Below are 20,902 nucleotides of genomic sequence, written 5' to 3' on the forward strand. Positions count from 1 at the left end.
TGTACAAGGTTTTTTTTTAAGTAAAGTTTTAAGTTTAAGTAAGGTTTTTCAACTCTTTTAAGTAAAATAAAGAAATAAAAAAATACTCTTTTTTTCTCCTTAACCCCTTGCTGTTCCTGTCGCTTAAAATAGAATAGCAAAAAACTGATGTGACAAGCCATCAGAACAGAACGGAAAACCGTGGTTAAAAACCGAGGTATATATTGAACCGTGGACTAAGTGTATTGTTGCATCCCTAGTAACTACAGTAGGCTAATCTGCAGGAAGCGCAAAAAGACGGGCTTTGAGGTGTTTTTCATCCAGCGAGTCTTCAGTAATACCTTTAAATAAAATAACACCGTTTATTTTCTTCTTAAGTAAAAATTTAAGATGTTCTTAAGAAAATATTTGAGAACTTAATAATTTTTCAAGAATTGCGCTTAGGAACATTCTTACGAACTTCTTAGAATTTATCTTAAGAATTTTCTTAAATTCTTTCTTAAGAAGATTTTCGTGAATCCGGCCCCAGGTCTAGCCAGTATACATGTAAAAAGTACCTTAAACCCAATGTCTGTAATTCAAGGTGGCCAACATATATATATGGTACTTGTGTTAATTTTGCACCCAGTATGTTTGCCAATTTTACAGTCAGTCCAGTGACAGCTCCGACCATTGGCAATGCCTCTCGCATAGATATACAGTATATGCCTCAGTGTTTGTTTCTATGGGTTACTTTATGTAAGCCATTCGCCATATTGGTAGGGTCAAATCCGGTCTGTGACACTCAAGAGCAAGTGGACAGTGCATTTTCAACCTAGCTATTCACATGTATGGCTATCTATATCTGCAATAGACATTATCAGATGATTTCCACAGAATTTAGTTTATCATTAATGAGATAATTCTGCATATGGATCAAGCGGCAACCGCTTGCGGTCTGTCTTGAAGCCAACACGGAAGTGACTTAACCTGCAATTAATCGACTAGCCGCTAGAGACGGGCTCCAAAAGGGAGTCAAATCTGTATCTCCCCCAATGCAAAAAAACATGTTTACAGCCTAGTACAAAAAATGGTTTTGGTCTATATAGCTAATTTTGCCCTTCATGACAACTGTGAGGGGGGTGAATTTTTTATAACTCAGTAGTTTAAATTATATTAAGCCTTAAAGTTCTGCATAATTAAGGGCGTGGCCACTTGAGTGACAGGTGGATTGCCGTTTGTCTGTTAGTCATCATCACGTCACCTCAGCTCCACGCCTCTTTGCCCATTTTCGGTTATCCGGGAGTGACGCGCAGCCAAGATGGCAACGACCGGCTCGGCCCACTTTGGGCTTTAAAAATGCTCTTCAGAAACCTATGGGTGACATCACGGACACTACGTCCATAGTTTTATACAGTTTATGATATGGATATTGCATATTGAGTTATACACAACACAAACCAGCACATTTTCACCTTTGAAAGGTTATCCCATTTCATCAGCTTGGTGGTTTTTACAGCCATAGGTGTCATAATTGTTCCAAGATGGCGGACACGTCGATGTGCCTGCAGCGGTTGAATGTGGCATCTACATAAACATATCTATGTAGAGCAGATGGAACAAAACACAATTTCCCGAAAATTCTCAAAATAGCTCAAATTGAAGATTAAAATCGAATATAAATGAGAAAATAATATTCGTTGTGGTCATGATCATTGGATACAGTTGCAGAGCAATTTCTTCCTGACAAAATATATAAAAACCAAGCATCAATAGAATGATTTATATTCAACCTTAGGAACACTGAGGAAATAGGTTTGCACAGATCATCATTTTTGCAAATTCATTGTGCCGAAGGTAGTGCAGAAATTGCACACCACAGCAAAAAAATAACACCACCAACAAGCAAGACCTGAATGTAACTCATCCTTTTGGTCACTTTATTTAAATGTGATATTAAATACTAAGTAGCAGATCATATTAATGGCAGAAATTGTTGGTGTATATGCTAACATTAGAACACTTTCAGGAGGGGAAAAAGTTCCTCTACATTTCTGAATGACACCCTGCGGATATCAAAGGGCTTATGTTTGCCAATGAAAAACATCTAAATTAGCATCCGAAGTGAAAATGTGCCCAAGAACAGAACAGAACAATACAGCCCGAGCACTAACCCGATAAGGAAAGTGTTGGCATTATTATATCGTGATCAGAACAGGTTGACCTTCGGTTAAACCACATAAAACATGTACCCAACACCTGCCAGACGCCAACTCAGGCACAAACCCAAATCAAGTGGGGTAAAGAAACAGAACAAAAACGAAAAAACAACAGAAAGAGAAATTATGAACAGTACTCACAACAATAATATGCTAGGCAACACTACAACGAGAAATTCGATGTTACAAAAGTCCAGAGGAATTCAGCAAGCAGTTTTAACAACACAGACATTCCATAGCATGATTAGCAACAACGATTTTAAATACCTAAAAGCAGATTAGAAAAAGGGGTCTTAAAACATTAGAAGAGATCTAGCTGCTTGATATAAGGCCATTTGATTTGACGTTACATTTAAGGTGTCCGCTGCAGTGTCTCTGGAGCACTGGCTATCACAGTACCGATGACAATCCACTACTAGGAAGATATTAGCGCAAGGAGTATTTGCGGGGCGTAATCTTCTCTACGGTTCTAGAACAGAAACGCTATGGTCCCTCCTCAATCACGCGGTTTTCATTGCAATATAATAATTCATATATGCACAGCCCTTATTCAAGGGGAAAGAAACTTGCAATGCCTAAAAGCATTTGGGGAGAATATCTTCTTTAATCTTAAATACGTGAGAGAAAAAAAAAAGATCTTGAATAACATTAAGGCTATATACACAAAATGACAAACTGCACTGCCAAAAACCCCTTTAACAAAGTCCCAGGATGCCCGCTCATGACCGAGGAGCTCAAGTAGGTGTCCTGGCTGTGTCAGTCCAGCTGTGTGTACACCGAGGGGCGGAGGAATCTACAGGCCCTTAGACGGGCCCGGGTTCTTGCCCATCTGTGGGGAGGGGAGGCCCTGGAGCGCCCCGAGCTGCTGGTACAACCCGAGCAGATCCATCTGATTCATGGGGGCCGAGAGACCGTTCTGCATGGCCAGCTGGTTGAGCAACATACCCTGTCTCGCCAGGGCCATCTGCTGCTCCTGGACCTTCCGGTTGGCGATCACCTTCTGCACGTACATCATCAGCTGGAGAGGAGACCGAGATCAGATGTTATTCTCTTCAGAAAGTCGCAAGGTCTGTTTTCAAACTTTTCTTCTGAGTTAAACATTGTTTGTGGACAGGTGATGTAGTAGCATGGTCAAACAACACGCGCTTGGTTACATTTTCAGGGCTGGACATTAACGCTTGGATTTTTTTTGAAGGGGCAAGTGAACAAAAAACAACAACAAAAGAACTAGGGAATCACCAAAACGTGAGAATGACCCTGGTTTTATCACATTTAGTGTAAGTGGCGATTGATAGTGTTGAGGCTCGTGCAGTCTCTCAAAGAGAAAACGGAAACAAATGAGAGATGAGTCAATGATTCAACGACCCGTTGAAAAACAACTCATTCTTGAATCGGCCGTTTGAACGAATGACTCACGCATTAACCTCTTAACTGTCACCGTCCCGCTGGCAGGACACCTGGCACTCTTTGTTTTGTATCATATATTTGAGTAATTATCATAAATTAGGCATCATTCGAAAGCTTACGAACTCAAAATTCATCCTGTGAAAACCGTTTTGAAATTGGATGTTGCGTTACTGTGAAAATGAAATGGTACTTTAAATTATTCTAGCGGGCTCCTCCCCTAGTGGGCGTCGTCATGTTTTATATTACAACATTTATTTTAACTACTTTATAATCAAAATCTTTTCTAATCTTGACAAAACACATATCGTCGGAAAGGTCTGAGTCTCAAGGTTCCATATTTGGAGACCGTTTTGTGATGGAAGTGATATTTGGACAGAAATGTACAGAAAAATGCATAAAAAAAAACAATCAATGGAATTTAAATGACACCCGGTGGCTATGTGTGGTACTGCGCCTAAACAAAATTTCATGGGAACTTCAATTTTTGTGATATCAACTTCAAATTTGGTACACAACTTGGTTAGACATAAGGCTTTGATTTTATAGTAATTTTAGATTAAAACGTTTTTGTAAAATATATATTTTATATAAAATCAAAAATATTTAGTACAGTATTTTTTATTTACAGTAAATTTAAATTCATACTTTCATATTTTGAATTGTGTTCCCTTCAGCAATAATCTGTCGAGTGTCTGCTTTAAAACAAGACCAAACTTAGGTCTATATTCCAAAGCATTCTTGAATTACAGCCCTTTAAGTTTGGATAGTGCATTTTCATGTGTATTCTCAAAAAGGGGGGTGACAGTTAAGGGGTCAAGGCGGTCACTTGACGCATCCTAGTGGCGGTTTAGTTTCTTGTTTGTGTTTACTGTAAAATAAAGTGTAACCATATTTTTTTGTGCTTGTTACATATGCATTTACTATAGTAATAATAGTAAATTAGACGCAACTAACCCTCAACCAAATCCTACCCTAACCCTATAGTAAGTACATGTAGTTAACCAATATTACTCTGTTACAGTGTAATTATATATTTAAGTACGGAGTAATATTGGTTAACTACATGTACTTACTATAGGGTTAGGGTAGGATTTGGTTGTAATTTACTGTTATTACTATAGTAAATGCATATGTAACAAGGACACTGTAAAATAAAGTGTTACCAAAAATATTTCAAACAATCTGATAACATTATTTAATGCAGTTGTAATTTTTTCAGTGTAAGTGAATTAATTTGATTGGTAACAGCCCTATAGTGTCTTATTATTCTAAGTGAATTTATTGAACGATTTTAAGAATTTGAAATGTAAGATGAAGCATTCATTTAAGAAGATTAGGGGGGAAAATGCCCTTTATAAAAAGTAAGAAAAATTCCCTCAGGGTAAATATCACAAATATGCAGATTTGACAGAACACTTGATGAGAATAGTCCTATTTCATAATAAATATTTTTTTTCAGACAAGCAACTTTTTTACTCTGACAAGTGAATGACTGATTTACACGACAAGGCTTAAATGTCAAGCCCTGCATTTTGTATCCGTTATCTACGAACATATCAATACATACGATTAAATATCGATCGTTATAGGATTTTGCTGTTACTATAATGATATGTATTGAATTTTTAAATGCCGCATACAGTTTACCAAAATACCAAAAAGACTAGGAGAAATTTTTTAATGCATAATTCATCATGGAAGTGTGGACTGTGAGGAAGATTTAAAGGTGCAGTGTGTAGTATTTATGAGGATCTATTGACAGAAATGCAATATAATATCCATAACTATGTTTTCAGTGGTGTATGAAGACCTTACATAATGAACCGTTATGTTTTTATTACCATAGATTGAACCATTTCTATCAACATACACTTTTGGTCCCCTTGCAGTGAAGTCGCCATTTTGTGCCGCCATGTTCCTACAGTAGCCCTTAACGGACAAACTTCTCTACAGAGCGCTAGTCACTCTCTGCTCTCTCAGACGACAACATCTTTGTCCTGTGTCAGCCACCGTAGATTTTCTATGTGCTCCGAAAGGGAGGGGTGAGCGTTTGTAATTCACAACCTCACCACTAGATGTCGCTAAAATTCACACACTGCACCTTTAAGATATATAAAGATTTTATGGCCTTAAATTAGATCAAACATTGAGACTTTTCTCTGAATTTAAGATTTGCAGGGTACCTGAATTAATTCACACATCATATTTAACTATTTTTGACGAATGGAAATATGCCGAGTAAATGGTGCAACAAGGTCCAAGTCCCATTCATTCTATTTAGTTTAAAATGTTCATGTCACTTAAACACAAGAGCAGCACATGTCGTCATGGAAACAGTGAGAGATGAGCAAACTTACAGTTTGTTGCTTGCCGAGGACATCACGGTAAATAGCCTCCCTGTGTTTGATTTCCAGCTCGAAGCCGGCCTGCCTCCCAAGAGCCATGGACTGAACCTGGGCCTCCGGTAGACTCGGATTCTCCTTCCACTGCCAAAAACAACACACCTGTTACATCCTGTAGACCTCAACAAACAAACACTTACACGCTCATCACACACACACACACACACACACACACACACACACACACACACACACACACAAACACATTTAGCAGTTGTTCAGAACTCGGTCCAACACAAGCTCAATGCTGCTGAACCAGCAAACCCCAGAATAAAAAAGTATAGCCTTATAAGTCAAGGCTTTGCCCCTGCAAGACTTGCACCATGTTGAGGCTCGTGGATTAAACTTTGGATAAAATTGTCTGCTAAATGAAAAAATGCAAATATACATTTTTACTATAGTCAGGGAAAGTCTAAAGAAGCAAACCTGGACAATTAAGGCTCTGATATACTTTGAAGAACGAACTGGTGCGGTGAAATTTGAAAAAAGAAAAATCAGGCAAAACCTACGTTCGTATCTGGAGTTTGAAACAGCTTGCCACGGTGAACTTTCCAGAAATCAGCTGGTAAACAACTTTGAACTACCATTGGTCAGTGACAATTACGTAATAGGTGGGTGTGGCTCTGAGGCTCCGCCTACCTTATCATTGAAAATATTATCCGGTTCATTTCTTCTGTTCACTCTGTCGAGGTCAGACGCGAGCAAAAACATGAACACACTGGAGAGCCACTTTGAAGTAGAAATTGAAGTTGCACTACTAACTGAAAGAGACGCACTGTTTTTTCATGTTTAATACTGTAAAGCTGTTTGCTTTAAAAGCAATCTAGTGTATAAATTGCCGAATTGCAGAGCTCATGCAAAATTATCCAAGTCCCATGCCGTCATTCTTCTCAATAACAAAATAAAAACTTGGGAGGAAAGCGCCAAGCGTATGTTTACATCTATACGCTGCTCTCGGCAGCATGGGATGTTCGCTAACGGTATACCACTGCTGAGGTATTTCAAACTTCTTTTTACCCCTCAGCAAGGAATGAAAAACAACTTTGCCGTGAGTATATCAGAGCCTTTATGTGCAGCCTTTCCGATTAACCGCCTCAATGCAGGGAATTGCCCTCCTCCCGTCACTCACCACCTGCCCGATGATGTCCTCCAGTGCTTCCCTAGGCACCGACTTCAGAGCGCTAGTGGCCTCCAACACTTTCTGCCTGCCCTGGTTAATCAAATCCTTGAGCGAAGAGGGAGAGAAAAAAAAAAAAATCAAGTGTGAGAAGAAACAAAGAACACACTAGACAAGATTAAAACAAATCCAGGAAAAAAACAACTCTGAATTTGATATTTTCACAGAGATAACTAGCATACATAAATAGCAGCTGGCAGAGCGCGACGCCAAATGTCGCTGCCTGAGGATGCATGTCACAATTAGCTGCCGGCTGAAGGAATGTGAAATGTGCATGTGGAGCTCATTACTTACCTCCAACTGTTGGTTGCTCATGGAGGCCAGGGCGGCCACATTGAAGGGGAAGTAGGAGTTTGATGCTCCCATTTGAGAATAGGCCGGCTGGTTGAAACGCATGGACAGACCCTGAAACAACAGCAGAGCGGGTCCATCAGTCGAATAGAACCAGACAAACTTAATTGAATGAGATGAGGTCACATAGAGAGATCCCAATTATAAATAATCTTCAAATCAGGTTCGGCCTGAAAGATGAGTCAGTCTTCCATCACACTAGCGCCTGCTGTAGGGTAACCAAAGCATCCCTTTCGGACTGTTTTCCACTCGATTTGCGACTTTGACATGATTTGTCTTCGATCTGGCAAAGACGCACGGCGAAGTATTATTCATAGCCAACAAATCACTGGAGTATCCAAAAAATCCTGATGTGCACCCATGTGAACCTCTGTTAGGGTCCTGCCCAAGCTGTGTTTGTCTTATGGCTCTAAACAGAACGTTCCCCTCGCGAAGGTCAGCAGGATGGCTGTGTTTGTGTGTAAATGAACTACCGAGGCAGATGCGGACAATCCCGCCCTCTAATTGGGTCTTTGGTGCACGCAGCTCGTAAACACACTCCACAGCTGAGTGTCCGGTGTTCAGACCTGGCACAAGCAGGTGTTTGGCGGCGTGGATCACAGCTGCGCCACAGACCGCAGCCGTGGGACAATCCAAACGGACAATCTTTTAATCTGCTTTCAAAATGTGACGCTCACTGTATGGCTGTTTTCAACTAAACCATGAGCAGAACTCGATAGGGGTCTCTAATCACCGCAAGTGACTGCTTAAAATCCACCTTAATGGGTCTGACATTGTTAATGATTTTCAGCAACCAAATTAGACAAAACTCTCAAAATACACAAATGACTGTAGCGAGATGATCAAAAGCAGGTGAATTCTTTTCGTGGCACATAATAGCTCTGGCCAAGTGATTCACTGATGAAATTACTCTGATTTGAGCATAATATTTAAAACATCTTGCCAAAAAATAACATGAAATTTAGGAGACAGCTCACATGTAGTGCAGAATTTGTGTGTCAATATGGTATGAATTACACAAACAAATCAAAACTCATGTCTGCACTGTCTCAGTAGAACAACTGAGAGCCAGCAGGTAGAACTCCTGCCTACAAATACAGCTCCTGTGTTGGGCACTAAAATTACAGTGATATTTTCCATGTATGCGGTTTCCATGTGGTCTTTTTATTGCAATACTTGGGATGTGTATTTTGGTCATTTTTACTGCTTAAGTACTTGGGGAAAGGAGCATATTCAGTCCGTGCTTTAACTGTACATCTGACATAAGCAGTGCTCATAGACCTACAACGTTTTTAAAGTAGTTCAATCCCATTACAAGAGCGTTTAGTTGACTACGGGGAATCAGTCGAGATGTTGTTCTGATTGGAAAAGGAATCATTACATTTAATCTGAATGGAGAGAAGGCACTTGTGATATAATTGAACTGTAGAGTAAGTGTCCCACATGGCAAAAAGTCATTTATCTCCCAAAAAACTCCACTAATGAGCTGGTGACCTGAGGTCGAAGACTCTCTAATCTGAAGACAATGATTCTGATTGTTTGAATCCTACAAAGGATTCCAGGACTGGATATAAAATGACACAGTGAAACCTGCTTGTCTGATGGCTGAGAGCATGTGTTTATGTAAGGGTTATGATTATGATTGACCCTCTGAACTACTAGACACTTGCGAAAAGCTGTGCTTCAATGGGTCCAGGTAGAACCGTTACCACTCGGAGAACACGCTTGCAAGCAGCTCTCAAATGTTTTTATGTAGCTCTAAAAATAGCTCTATTTTTACAAGGAGCAATACTTTGAAGATTTTGAGGACTTTTATGTAAGCACATATGTATACAGTTAGACCTCTCTCATGGTCATGTGTCCATAACTTAAATGTGCCTTTTTTTGTTCATTTCTTATGATGATATCACTTCACAATATTATTTGAGATGCAGTCCATAACTAGAGAAATATTACCTCACCAAGATTTCTCAAACAGCTAACAGTAATGGACAGATCCAGACAGACAAGTTAAAAAAAAATAATTGCTCATAGAACATGTCACATGCCTAAAATCTAACATATTTGCTGACTGATATGCAGGTATACATTTATATAACAGTAAAGGGTTTGTGTGGGTACACACCTTCTTCTCGGCCTCATATTCAGTCCAGGCTGCCTTGCGGTCTTCCTCACTCAGTGCCTCTTCCTCCTTGTGGTCCAGTAAAGAGTCATGCTCGTGGTAGCCGACGATCTGATCTTTGTAACTGTGAAGCAGTTCTGCAAGGACAGGATCCTGGGACAGGAGAAAGAGATGGGTCAACATCAATACATAGATAATAACTTACCAGCACAATTATTGATCAAAATCAACAAACATTTATTTTGCCTACCAAGCAAAAAACAAACCAACAAATACTTTAAAGTCTGCATGAAAATGTAACCCATCTATTTTCTAAATGAATGGTATAAATCTTAGTGTGAACGATTAATCCAAGTTTCTTTTTTTAAAACTTGACTACACAAGTTTATGATTATCTGCCTCCACTTTTGAGTGCCATACATCCAACATCCGAGTTTTTCGATAATCCGTTACACATATTGTACATCACAATATGAAAGAAAAGATGTCACTACTTCCGTTTCATTGTCACTACATCACCTAATAGTACATGTGGACAGTCGTGTGCGAACATATTCATTTACTTGATGACGTTTTGTGCATCGTATACATGCGTCTACTTTTGGACAAGTTTTGAAAGTTTCTGAAAGTATGCTTTCATTATACGCTCTTTTATATAAATAAATAGCAGTTAATTTGCAGTACAAAGCTAAAAAAGAAACCGCCTCTCTAGCCAAGTGTTCACAAGAGGACATTTAAAATAACTTCAGACGCTTCCACGCAACTCTGGTATCCATGACTACACTGTTATTGCAAACAATACCTGAGCGGCGCACGATTCATATCCAGGCCTCTTACAAACATGGTTTAAAATTACTCTACAGCTATTGTTTGCTTTTCTTTGTCTCGCCTGCACTTTACATTAAAAAGGTCCTCGAGATCTGGAAACATCTCCAGTGTACGGCTGGATCCCAACCCTATGAATATAAAACTATAGTTACGCCATCACCCGATTGAGCAGCAACAACAAACAATATAAAACAAAAACAAAATTAATCATAATCGTGACTAACGTTCAAAGAGAAAAAGCCTCGCGTTTCCAAATTTAGGACTGATTACTGAGGAATGAAGTGTGAGAGCCTCAATCATCCTCAAAAGAGTATATCATGAATAACCAGATCAAGATTTATTTCAAGAAAGAAAGATAACAGCAGTAAGACAGGTACCAATAACAGAGCCATGCTTTCTGCATTACAGCAGAGTGTAATGGAGAGCGCAGCTACAGATCGGTCCACATCAAGGCTTTTCAGTAAATGGCTTCGATAGCTGGAAAATAAAAACATGTGGCGAAAGCAAGCACAATCACGCCAGGCCTGGCCTATACCCTCCACAAACCCGACTGGATGAGTGATGGTAATTTCTGGCTAAGTGGCTAAATTAAAACATGGCTAGATGCTGCCATGTGAGGAGCCCCTTCTACATCACAACCGTGAAAAAGACTCCATGGAAAAGATGACCTCTTGTTGAAAGTGCGCAGAGCGAAAGTGTCTCTGGAGCGAAAGACAATTCACTGATGAAGCTGTTGTTTGAGCACTTTTCAAACACTCGCCGTCATGAGAGGGCCGACCTGGGTCTGAGCTTATCTGAACACGGTCCAATTTCGAGCCGGGTAAATGGGTCACAGAGCCGCTGGGTCGAATGACAGCGAAGCCGTCCAGGGGAGCAGGGAATTCTGGGATTCCTGATTAATCTCCAGGCTGGAGCTCCGCGGGTGGTCTCGTCTGTCTCCCTAACCTGCCCTACATGTGCATCTCGACCAAAGGCACTAATGACGGTAACAAGAACTCCTGCATTGTCATAATGTGAGCTAACCCCATGCATAATGACGGCTTAGGAAAAGGATATCGTTTTACTCCATGCATGGATGTGGAATAGGTTGGGAGGGGGAATGGGGGGGGAATCAGCAGACTGCAGGTTTTTTTTTTTTCTCAGGGAATTTGGGAGTTGGGATCCCACAGGAAGTGAAACGGGGGGAGGAAGCTTTTTGCTTTTGATCAAAGCATGTAGGTGCTTAAGCCAGACTGCTGCAAGGATAAATACAGCCCCAGGTGAGGAGCAGTCTATCTGCCCGCGTCTGAACACAGCTCTCTTCACTTCACAGACTCACAAGGAAATGATTTCTGTGGTTTTTTTGTACACCCATCACAATAACAATAAAGCTTGAGTAAACTGACATTACAAGTTCCTTTTGAACTATTAATGTGCGTTTTCCCACTGCAATTCTCTCACTAGCTGGAAAAAGTGTTTATGCTGTGAATGATACACTGAGCAACGGTGCACTAATCGCAGACATTCCCAGTAACATTCCCAAAGCAGCGCAAATCGATATCACTGACAGAACTGGTTGTTTCTTGGCACTTTACAGAATTGTTCATTACTAAATTGCTTAAGAAAATTGACCTTTTGTTGTGCAACTTGCATCATGTGTCTAATTGTCTACGTTGGCCAGTTCTACTCATAATCTTTCGAGACTGTTATGCAAAGACCTTTCTGGCAAAATCATCTTAAGTTTTGCCTGAACAGTGGCACTCTTAATGCATTATTTGACAGCTTGTTTGCTTTCTGCATGACATTTTTTAAATTGGCTTTAGCAGCAATCAATTAAAGCTTGACAGCAGTAAGTATTTTTCCTAAAATAGAAAGCTAAAACTAAGACATGGCTCCCAAATCACTGCTGGTGAAACAGAACATTCAAATAAACTTGAAGAGCTCTGCTCAACTACATACATTTACGACTTGGCAAACAAAGCCAATTTACTTAAGACGCGGTCCCAGATGAACGCTGCTGGTGTGAAAAACGCAATCAGGTTCAAAGACACAGGGTCTTTTTTTCTTGCCATTTGGCTTCCTGTTGAATCATTTTCAGCACATTTACAGCTATTTTAGCCCAATTGCCTCTCAAGGTTTTTTGATCATGCCACCTTATATTAAACACAATCCATATTCACAAACTCCATTTTTATTTCACTCATTACCACAGCTATAAACTTCTGCTGTACGCTCTTTAGAAGACAGGGTGTGAAGAGCGGGAAAATGGAAATGTGACAGACTATAGCCATAAAAAGAAGCAGGTGCCTTGGAAAAGTGTGCAAGATTTTTTTGTTAAACTATAGATGTCATGTTATGATTTAAAAAAAAGAAAACAAAATTGGCATCCCTGTGAACAAAAATCTTATCTAGCAGTTTAAACTGAAGAGCCTAATGCTTGCCTCAGATTTCAGAAGACACTATGTTTGACATGCAGGTGCACAAACCAAAGAAACCAAGGGGTCCGGGGCAAGAGACTCAAGGAATGTGAAGGATTGAGATATTTGTAATACCTAACCTTAGCCAGGCAAAACGTACTCTACAGCTGCACACAAATTATACACATAACCTCAGTGCCCTGATATAAACAGTCTGAGTCTGCAGAGCTCTTGATGTTTGGCACAGAACCGGATGTCAGGTGTCCATCAGGCCTGCCTTAACTATCATTCTATACAATCTTTTCTACTATTTACTAAATGGAGGACTTTAGGTGAGAACTTCTACGACGCACTGCGGTTCACACCTTCAGGTCTTTCATCCAAGTTGGGGCAAATATCTAAAAATGAGGGGTTGAAGGCAACCACTCATTTAAGGAACATCTGGGAGACTTATTAAGACCGGTTTCTGCACCTAATTACCCTGACTAAAGTCTGTTCCTTTGCTCAACGAGACCCAGTCGGCGGGGGAGCCCGAGCGAAAGCAAATTACCACTTTCCCACCGATGGACCACTGTCAGGAAGTGTACACACTGACCCGACCGTGTCACTTAAGTCTGCCCAAGGGTCTCAGCTCTATAAAGGGCCCCCGAAGAGCCTGAGGCAGGGCCAGACCCCAAGCTGGGTGGCTCTTGTGTCTGGGCCATAGCACTCTTCTTTGTCATTAGAGTGGAAGTCCGCAAGCCTCCTTTGTCTCCAATTAGTTTCTCTGAAAAGCACAAGAACATCCTAAAAGGGGTTTGGAATAATGACTGTTCATCAGGTCGGGGGAGGTTTACAGCGTTCCTTTGAAAACTTCAGAGACTAAATAGTGAATCAGCGTAACAGATGGCCTTCATGATGGCATGATGTTTGGGTGAGCCGAAATGGCACACAGGTTCAGAAGCAGGATGTGTGCTTTAGATGGAGAGGGGGTGGGGGAGTCTTCCCAGAAACACTAGGGAAAGTAACAGGGCAATAACTTTGGGGGGGAAAGGAGGGACTGGTGGGAGCATTGCTATCACTAGATCAGAGTAAGTTTATAGTGTACTATTACAGAGGGAATTGCTTATGTTCTATATCCTGGAGGCTTTTAAGGAGATGTTAACTTAACTATCAGGTTTCATTTGAATTTCAATATGTAACATTTATACAAACAAACAAAATCGTATTAGCAGTGGGCAAGTAAATGTCTTGGCCACCTCGGGCAAACTAAACATTACATGTGGTTAATAGGTTTATGTTTCAAGAGGTTTTTTCCCAACCCTTTTGAAAGCTGAAAACCATTAAATAAACACACAAAATATATTAACAGCCTCCTTAGTGTACATGTAAGATCATCTTTCTTTCGAAAAAAGTCTGTTAATGGTAGCTTTTTTTCTTTCAAAAACTTGGTTTGGTTTTGGTCAACTTTTTTGTTTAATAGTAGGGCTCGACATAAGCAATGGCCCGATGGCCCGGGGCCAGTAAAAGAGTATGTCGGGCTAGTTGAATGGCCAATCACTGGCCTGCGCGGGCCAGTGATTGGCCATCCGCAAAGGCAAAACAAACGTCATACCGTCATACAGAATTGCGAAGACGTTGGCTCTCAGTACCTCACCGATGTAGCATGTCGAAGGTAAGTTACTCAACTAGCTAGCTAATATATCACCGTAACTTTGCTCATAAATGATAGATCCAAAGTGCGAGTGCTTGACTTGTGTCATGAGTGAATTTGGGTGTCATTCCAAAGGCAGCGCGCGCGCTCCGAAACAGACCGAGACGAGTAAATTATACTTTGTTGTATGTATGATAAACAATTAACAAAGATACACATTATATAGGCAAACACAGTGCTAACATTACTGGTCAGGCAATAAAAAATTCATTGTTACAATGACAATTTGGTTATTTTTGCATGTCTCCAGGGGCTCTCTAGCTCTTAATTCATGTACTCCATTTGCTGTATTGATTAATCCTAATGTAAACAATACATACAGCTTAATGGAAAAGTTTCTTATATTTCTTTCAGGGCCAATAAAAATATAGAAGGGGCCAGCAAAACTCCGATCTACTTTTTTAGATTCCTTTTTTTAGGATTTTTTTTTTATGTTGAGCCCTGGTAATAGGGTTGAATGGTTGAGCTGAAATGCAGTAAACACTTAGCCTGGTCCAACCAGACTCTCGTACATTTTATTTGTACAGAGAGTCTGGCCACTCTCCATTGACAAGCGTTAACTTCCTTGAAGGCGGGTACTCTGTTGAAGTTTAAAACTATTGGATCTGCCCAGAGCCACTCTGGATCTGCCATAACCAATCGCTATGGTTTGGTCGTGACGCATGTCCTCTCAGACTAGCGCACGACATCAACATCATCGTTCTCAGCCGCTCCCTCTGTTCGCTGATTGGACCGGTTAAAATTTGACTGGAGAAAACCAGAGAATATACAGCAGTCCCAGACGGAGTACTGAAGGAAAATGAAAATTGAGCAGAAGTACATAGGAGGGCGAAGCCAGGCTAGTAAACACTACAATGCATTTAAAATTTGGGAACATTTTATGAATTTACTTCCCACTGTGCTGTAAGGAGAGGGGGATTCATGCAGTAACAGGCTTGCATGCAAATGCGGCAGGTAAACATGATATTTTTGGTAATTCAAATAAGTTTTTGTTGTACAATCAATGGAAGATTGTCAAAATTATGAAGCCGCTGTAAGATTTTAATTGTTTAATTGAAAAGGTACAAAAGAATTGTAGCCTAGCTATTTAAGTTATATTAGTTAATAGCTCAATACCTCCAAGTTCTCAGTCCAAAGAACATGGGATTTGTGGTTACAAAAAAGTGCAAGTGTCATATTAAATGGTAAATGGACTGCATTTATATAGCGCTTTTAACAGACCTACGGCCATCGAAAGCGCTTTACATTTTGCCTCACATTCACCCACCGACGGCGGTGTCAGCCATGCAAGGCACCATCCAGCTCGTCGGGAGCAGCTGGGGTTAGGGGTCTTGCTCATGGACACCTCGGCACTTGGTCAGGTGGAACCGGGGATCGAACCACCAACCTTCCGGTTTGTAGACAACCTACATGAACCACTGAGCCACTGCCGCCCCTATTCTTTTGCCTTATTAAGAAGGATCAAGGCATTGACAGACACATACACAAGGTAAGGAAAAGGGCGATGGGTAGAGTTCTGCCAAGTTTAGAAATATTTCCTGTGTTCCATAAACTTGGCGAGGGCATTGTGAGAAATGGAGATATAACTACAGGCTTTGAGGGATGACTGACTCATCTTCAGACTATTACAGGCTGCAGATTCCATCCATAACAGCTGACTTGCTACATTCTGGTGCACATATGGCCAAATGTGGTCATCTGCCGAGTGCAAAGGTTGGGCTCCATCTCCGATTAAAAGCTTGATAAAGAACAGCAAGCTTCTCAAACGCCAACTCCAAAGATAGCAGCTCATGATAGAACATGTATAGCCAACATAACCCTTCTGTGGCACGCTGCTGATTGCTTTGGAAACATTTGGTGTACTAGATGCCTTTCCCTCCAATTACAGAATCCCAGCATCACCGGTTCTGCAATATAAAGCTCTTTGGTAAAAAAAGGTCACAGAGGTAGCCGTGTGCAGCTGCGTGCTGTTGTGAATGTTTAGATGCACAATCGAAGGCCAATGTGGTCTTGTAAAATCTTCAGGGGTTCTCATCTGTGATTATCTCTGAGCTCTTCTAAGCACAGGTGCGCAAAGGAGACAAAACTATTAAGACAAGAGCAGAGCTCTTTTCATCCAATCCTCATCCCTGGATGGTTTGGAAGCCAGGCGCATGAGTAAATAACAGTGTCTCATCCCTGGTGAACATCAAAAGGAAAACATGCACAGAACAAAACACAGGCCAGGAGCATTTAACTTCAGCTGAGTACACACATGATTCTGATTGTGGGGATCTTAGAAAGATTTTTTTCATCCAGAGTCTTGGATCGTGTTCTGCTTCACGCTCAAGACAGAGACTGCAGACTAAAGACGACCCAAAAGACACAGGGGTGTGTGAAAGATGTCCAGTTAAAAAAACTGACACTTGCTTGTCTATGATATGCAAGGAAAATATATTGATTTCTACTGTTTCGGTCACATTATAATCATACTGCTCAGAACAGGCAGTCCATTATCTCCTCTGTCCAGCCTCAAGTCTAGATTGAGATGGGCTGTATCATTTTAATTTTGTGTCTAAATGACACTGATGACTGATGACATAAAACAGCTAAGACTTTTGTCACACTTCACATTGACTGGCTAAGATCTATATAGCACAGACTGACATGAAAACCCTTTTTTTAACTTTTCACCCAAGATCTCACTAGGGTTACAATGACTGTAAAGGACAGATGTAAACTATTTGATTGTTTATATTGTCGCACATTGTAAACTGTATTATCGCTCAAGCTCTATATATATTAAGTTGGATTTCAAATCCAACTCTATCGCATTCATACAGTACACTCATGTAAAGCCACATAGCATATCTCAACTGCTTGATTGCTTGCATTCATTGTCACAAAATGTAAACTATATTATCAGCCAGCTCTAATCTAAATGCAACTATAATGTTACGTTCACTCCAGACGCGAATGAAGCGTTTCACGCGAGTGATTTACATGTTAAGTCAATGCAAAGATGCAATTTGCACGAATGAGGCGGCGCGAATTATGCGATCCACGCGAATGACACGCCGCGAATTGATCGTTTGACGTGTGATTCGCGCAATAATGAAAACTTTGGCGGATATTTGTGCCGTGTTAACCAATCAGGAGCTTGCTCTAGTAGTGGCAACAATGAGGACAAAATCATATGTAGATACCCGGAGCTGTACGATACATCTTCCTACTTTATAGAAACGGGAATAAAAAGGATCTTGCTTGGAAGAAAGTGAGTGAGGAGGTCAGACAATCTAGTAAGTTGTAAAAAACGCTCTTTACTCCATTTGAACTATACATAGAGTGATTTGGACACTTTTTGCCATTGAGATAACTTGGAAAAAGTGTCCCAATCACCCTGAATTCACCGTCTTGAGACTACAAGCTAGTTAAAGCCGGCAAATTGAGCTTAGTCTTCGTATTTTAAAACAATCCATGTCAGCCATTTCGCAACGAGACGAGCCGGCTGGCAGAAGCCCCTCCCATGACGCGAATTTGCGTCTGTTGTGAAGTGAATGTCACGCACGAATGAAGCGAGTAAACTCAAAATGTTCAAGCGTTCAACTACGCGCGAATAGCGCGCTGGTGTGAACGCACAGTAAGGCATGAAGATATTAAGATATAAACATTAACATCATGATTTTCTATTAACCTGCTTTGAAATATGTTGTGAAAAGCACTATACAAATACATTTGAATTGACTCGACAAATTAAACACCAATGTTTTCTGTTGGAGAAAGAGACAGAAACAGGTGCAATGAAGTGGTTTTCACCTTGGGCAGCATGGGTGTGGCCCGCTTGTTCTTCTTCTCAGAGGGATCATCCAGCAGGTCGGGCTCAAATGTATAGAGCTCCGTCAGTTCATTCATCGTAAAGTGACGTTCAATCTGCTGTTGGTCAACAACTCTGAAGGACAGCGACTGTTTGGTGACCTGCCGGTCATAGATCTTATCCTCCATGGTTCCCTTTAGCAAGAAACAAGCCAACAAACATTACAGATCTGATCACTGACCTAGTAAATGGCCTAATTAAGCAACATTTTTATCCATTATAGATGTAGTCCTGCTTTGCAGATAAAGAAATCCCACAATGTTGTAAGCTTTCTTGGGTGAAAATATTAGCCAAGCTTGTTGCAGAATCAGAAAACAAGTGCATATAAAAGCAGAAACATGTATTATCCAACTAGTGTTGAGTCTCTCAACTATCTCTCTATTCGTAAGCCCTGTCTGTTAATAAATGTGTGAATTTCTACATAGAAATGAACACAACCAATTCAATTCATTCAAATATCAGAACTGATTTTCTCACCTGAGCCAAAAACCTGTAGACAAACACAGTCTTGACTTGACCGAAGCGATAGACTCTAAAAATACTCTGAACGTCGTAGGATGGGTTCCATGAGGCATCGAAAATTATGACCCTGTTAGCAGCTACCAAGTTGATCCCGAGAGAACCAGCTCTGGTTGAGATGAGGAACAATCGACCCCTGTGGAGAACAAGAACACAAGTGCTTGACTCTCGTGGAAAAGCGAGGAACGGTTCCACTGTTTGCTACTCCAAAGGGAAAAGTGTTTTTACCGAACATTACTCATGTCATTGAACTCCTCTGCCCATTTCTTCCTGGTCAAGGCGTTCGTGGAGCCATCCAGGCGGTAGTAGTCAATGTTTCTGAACCACTTGCCCTCACCTTGAAGAACAACAGCATAGCCAGTCAATAAGCCGTTTCTAGCAAAGGTTTTCTGCAGCCGTTATGGCCCTGCGGTTTATGAACAGCTCTGGGGAAAGTATGCACCCTACATAGGTGGCAAAGCCTAGAGAACGTGCGTTCAGCATCTAATATTGTGGCCTACCACACTCATGTTCATAACTAACATTTCAATATGTTTCCAATTATTCCTCTGTGATCTTTTCATTACAAATTGCAAAGCCTTAAGCTAACATTTTTTGCAAAATAAAAAAGGCCTAATCATTTTCAAAATGAAAGTAAAAACAGCTGCAAGGGTTTAATTAGGACCATGACCTTATTCCAGAGGCTTTGTATTTACTTGCGCATATTTGCGCGTTTCTGCAGACACTTAACCCAGATCTATGTCAGATGTGTGCGCAAATATAAGATGAGCTTAACCACAGTTTGCACTCACTGGATCAGTACTCACTTTGCTTTTTTATTTGCTAAAATCAATGTTAAATTTACAGCAAATATAATTCAAATAAAACGGCAGGATTGGCCATAAACATACAACAGAGCACTCATAACAAACACATGGGCCACTGTACAAACCATATGAAGTCAAAAAGAATGGACAGAGGATATAAACAATATTAGAAGTTTAAATTATAAACCCACTGGCAAGACTAAAATTCCAAAGGCATCTATTACTGTATATTAATATTGAAATCTATGAAATACTGGCATGATGCTTAAATGGCTATTTGTCTAATATTTAAAAATAAGTGCATTTTTATGCACGTGACGTCAGCCAAAAGGTAAAGTCATTTTAAGAGGCAGAAGCACTCTTTAAAAAATTTTTTAATTGTAAACATGGTAAGAATTTAGAATGATGATCAATACAATATACAATATGTGAACCTGGAGCACAAAATCAGTCATAAGTAGCTCGGGTGTATTTGTGGCAATAGCCAACTATACATTGTATTGGTCAAAATTATAAATTTTTCTTTTATGCCAAAAATCATTAGGATATTAAGTAAAGATATTATGTCAATTTCCTACCGTAAATATATCAAAAATGTATTTGTAGTAGTAATAAGCATTGCTAAGAACTTCATTTGGACAACTTTAAAAGGCGATTTTCTCAATATTTCGATTTTTTTTGTACACTCAGATTCCAGATCTTCAAATAGTTGTCTCTCTGCCAAATATTGTCCTATCCTACCAAAGCTTATTTATTCGGCTTTCAGGAGATGTATAAATCTCAATTTAAAACAACTGACCCTTATGACTGGTTTTGTGGTCCAGGGTCTAATATATGATAATGCACACAGCACACTGCTTTATAAACTCGGGGTTAGTCTGACATTTCTGCCACTCTAAGTCTGCATGCTTTCCATTCTTAATATATTATCATATATTAGACCCTGGACCACAAAACCAGTCATAAGGGCTCAAGGCTGAGGGAAAGCATTACTAAAAGTGCAATAATTAACTAAACACCAACATGTCTCACCTTTGTACGGCGAAGTTTTGCCTTCCTCTTTGGCTCTGCCTGCCAACTCCAGAAAATCCTCAATGAGGTCCAGAGAAATGAGAGACTGGCTGAACACCAACCTGAGCACACAAGACATGTGACCATTACATAAATGATC

At 40.3% G+C, this 20,902-nt stretch overlaps 1 protein-coding gene across 1 annotated transcript in view; it reads right to left on the bottom strand.

The window, feature by feature from the left end:
* Nucleotides 1-1,340: 1,340 nt before the first annotated feature.
* The window catches only part of atrx (ATRX chromatin remodeler), a 62,749-nt gene continuing 43,187 nt past the window's right edge, over nucleotides 1,341-20,902 (bottom strand). Inside the window, exons 27-35 of the mRNA XM_079839585.1 lie at nucleotides 20,764-20,864; nucleotides 19,154-19,262; nucleotides 18,884-19,061; nucleotides 18,349-18,540; nucleotides 9,640-9,789; nucleotides 7,458-7,568; nucleotides 7,116-7,211; nucleotides 5,942-6,070; nucleotides 1,341-3,195 (exon numbers count right to left, since the gene is read on the bottom strand). Coding sequence (XP_079695711.1) covers nucleotides 2,971-3,195; nucleotides 5,942-6,070; nucleotides 7,116-7,211; nucleotides 7,458-7,568; nucleotides 9,640-9,789; nucleotides 18,349-18,540; nucleotides 18,884-19,061; nucleotides 19,154-19,262; nucleotides 20,764-20,864 — 1,291 coding nt within the window. The 3' untranslated portion in view covers nucleotides 1,341-2,970. The remainder of the gene's footprint in view (nucleotides 3,196-5,941; nucleotides 6,071-7,115; nucleotides 7,212-7,457; nucleotides 7,569-9,639; nucleotides 9,790-18,348; nucleotides 18,541-18,883; nucleotides 19,062-19,153; nucleotides 19,263-20,763; nucleotides 20,865-20,902) is intronic.

This window comes from Gobio gobio, assembly GCF_949357685.1.
Source record: "Gobio gobio genome assembly, chromosome: 16".
NCBI classification, from domain to species: Eukaryota; Metazoa; Chordata; class Actinopteri; order Cypriniformes; family Gobionidae; genus Gobio; species Gobio gobio.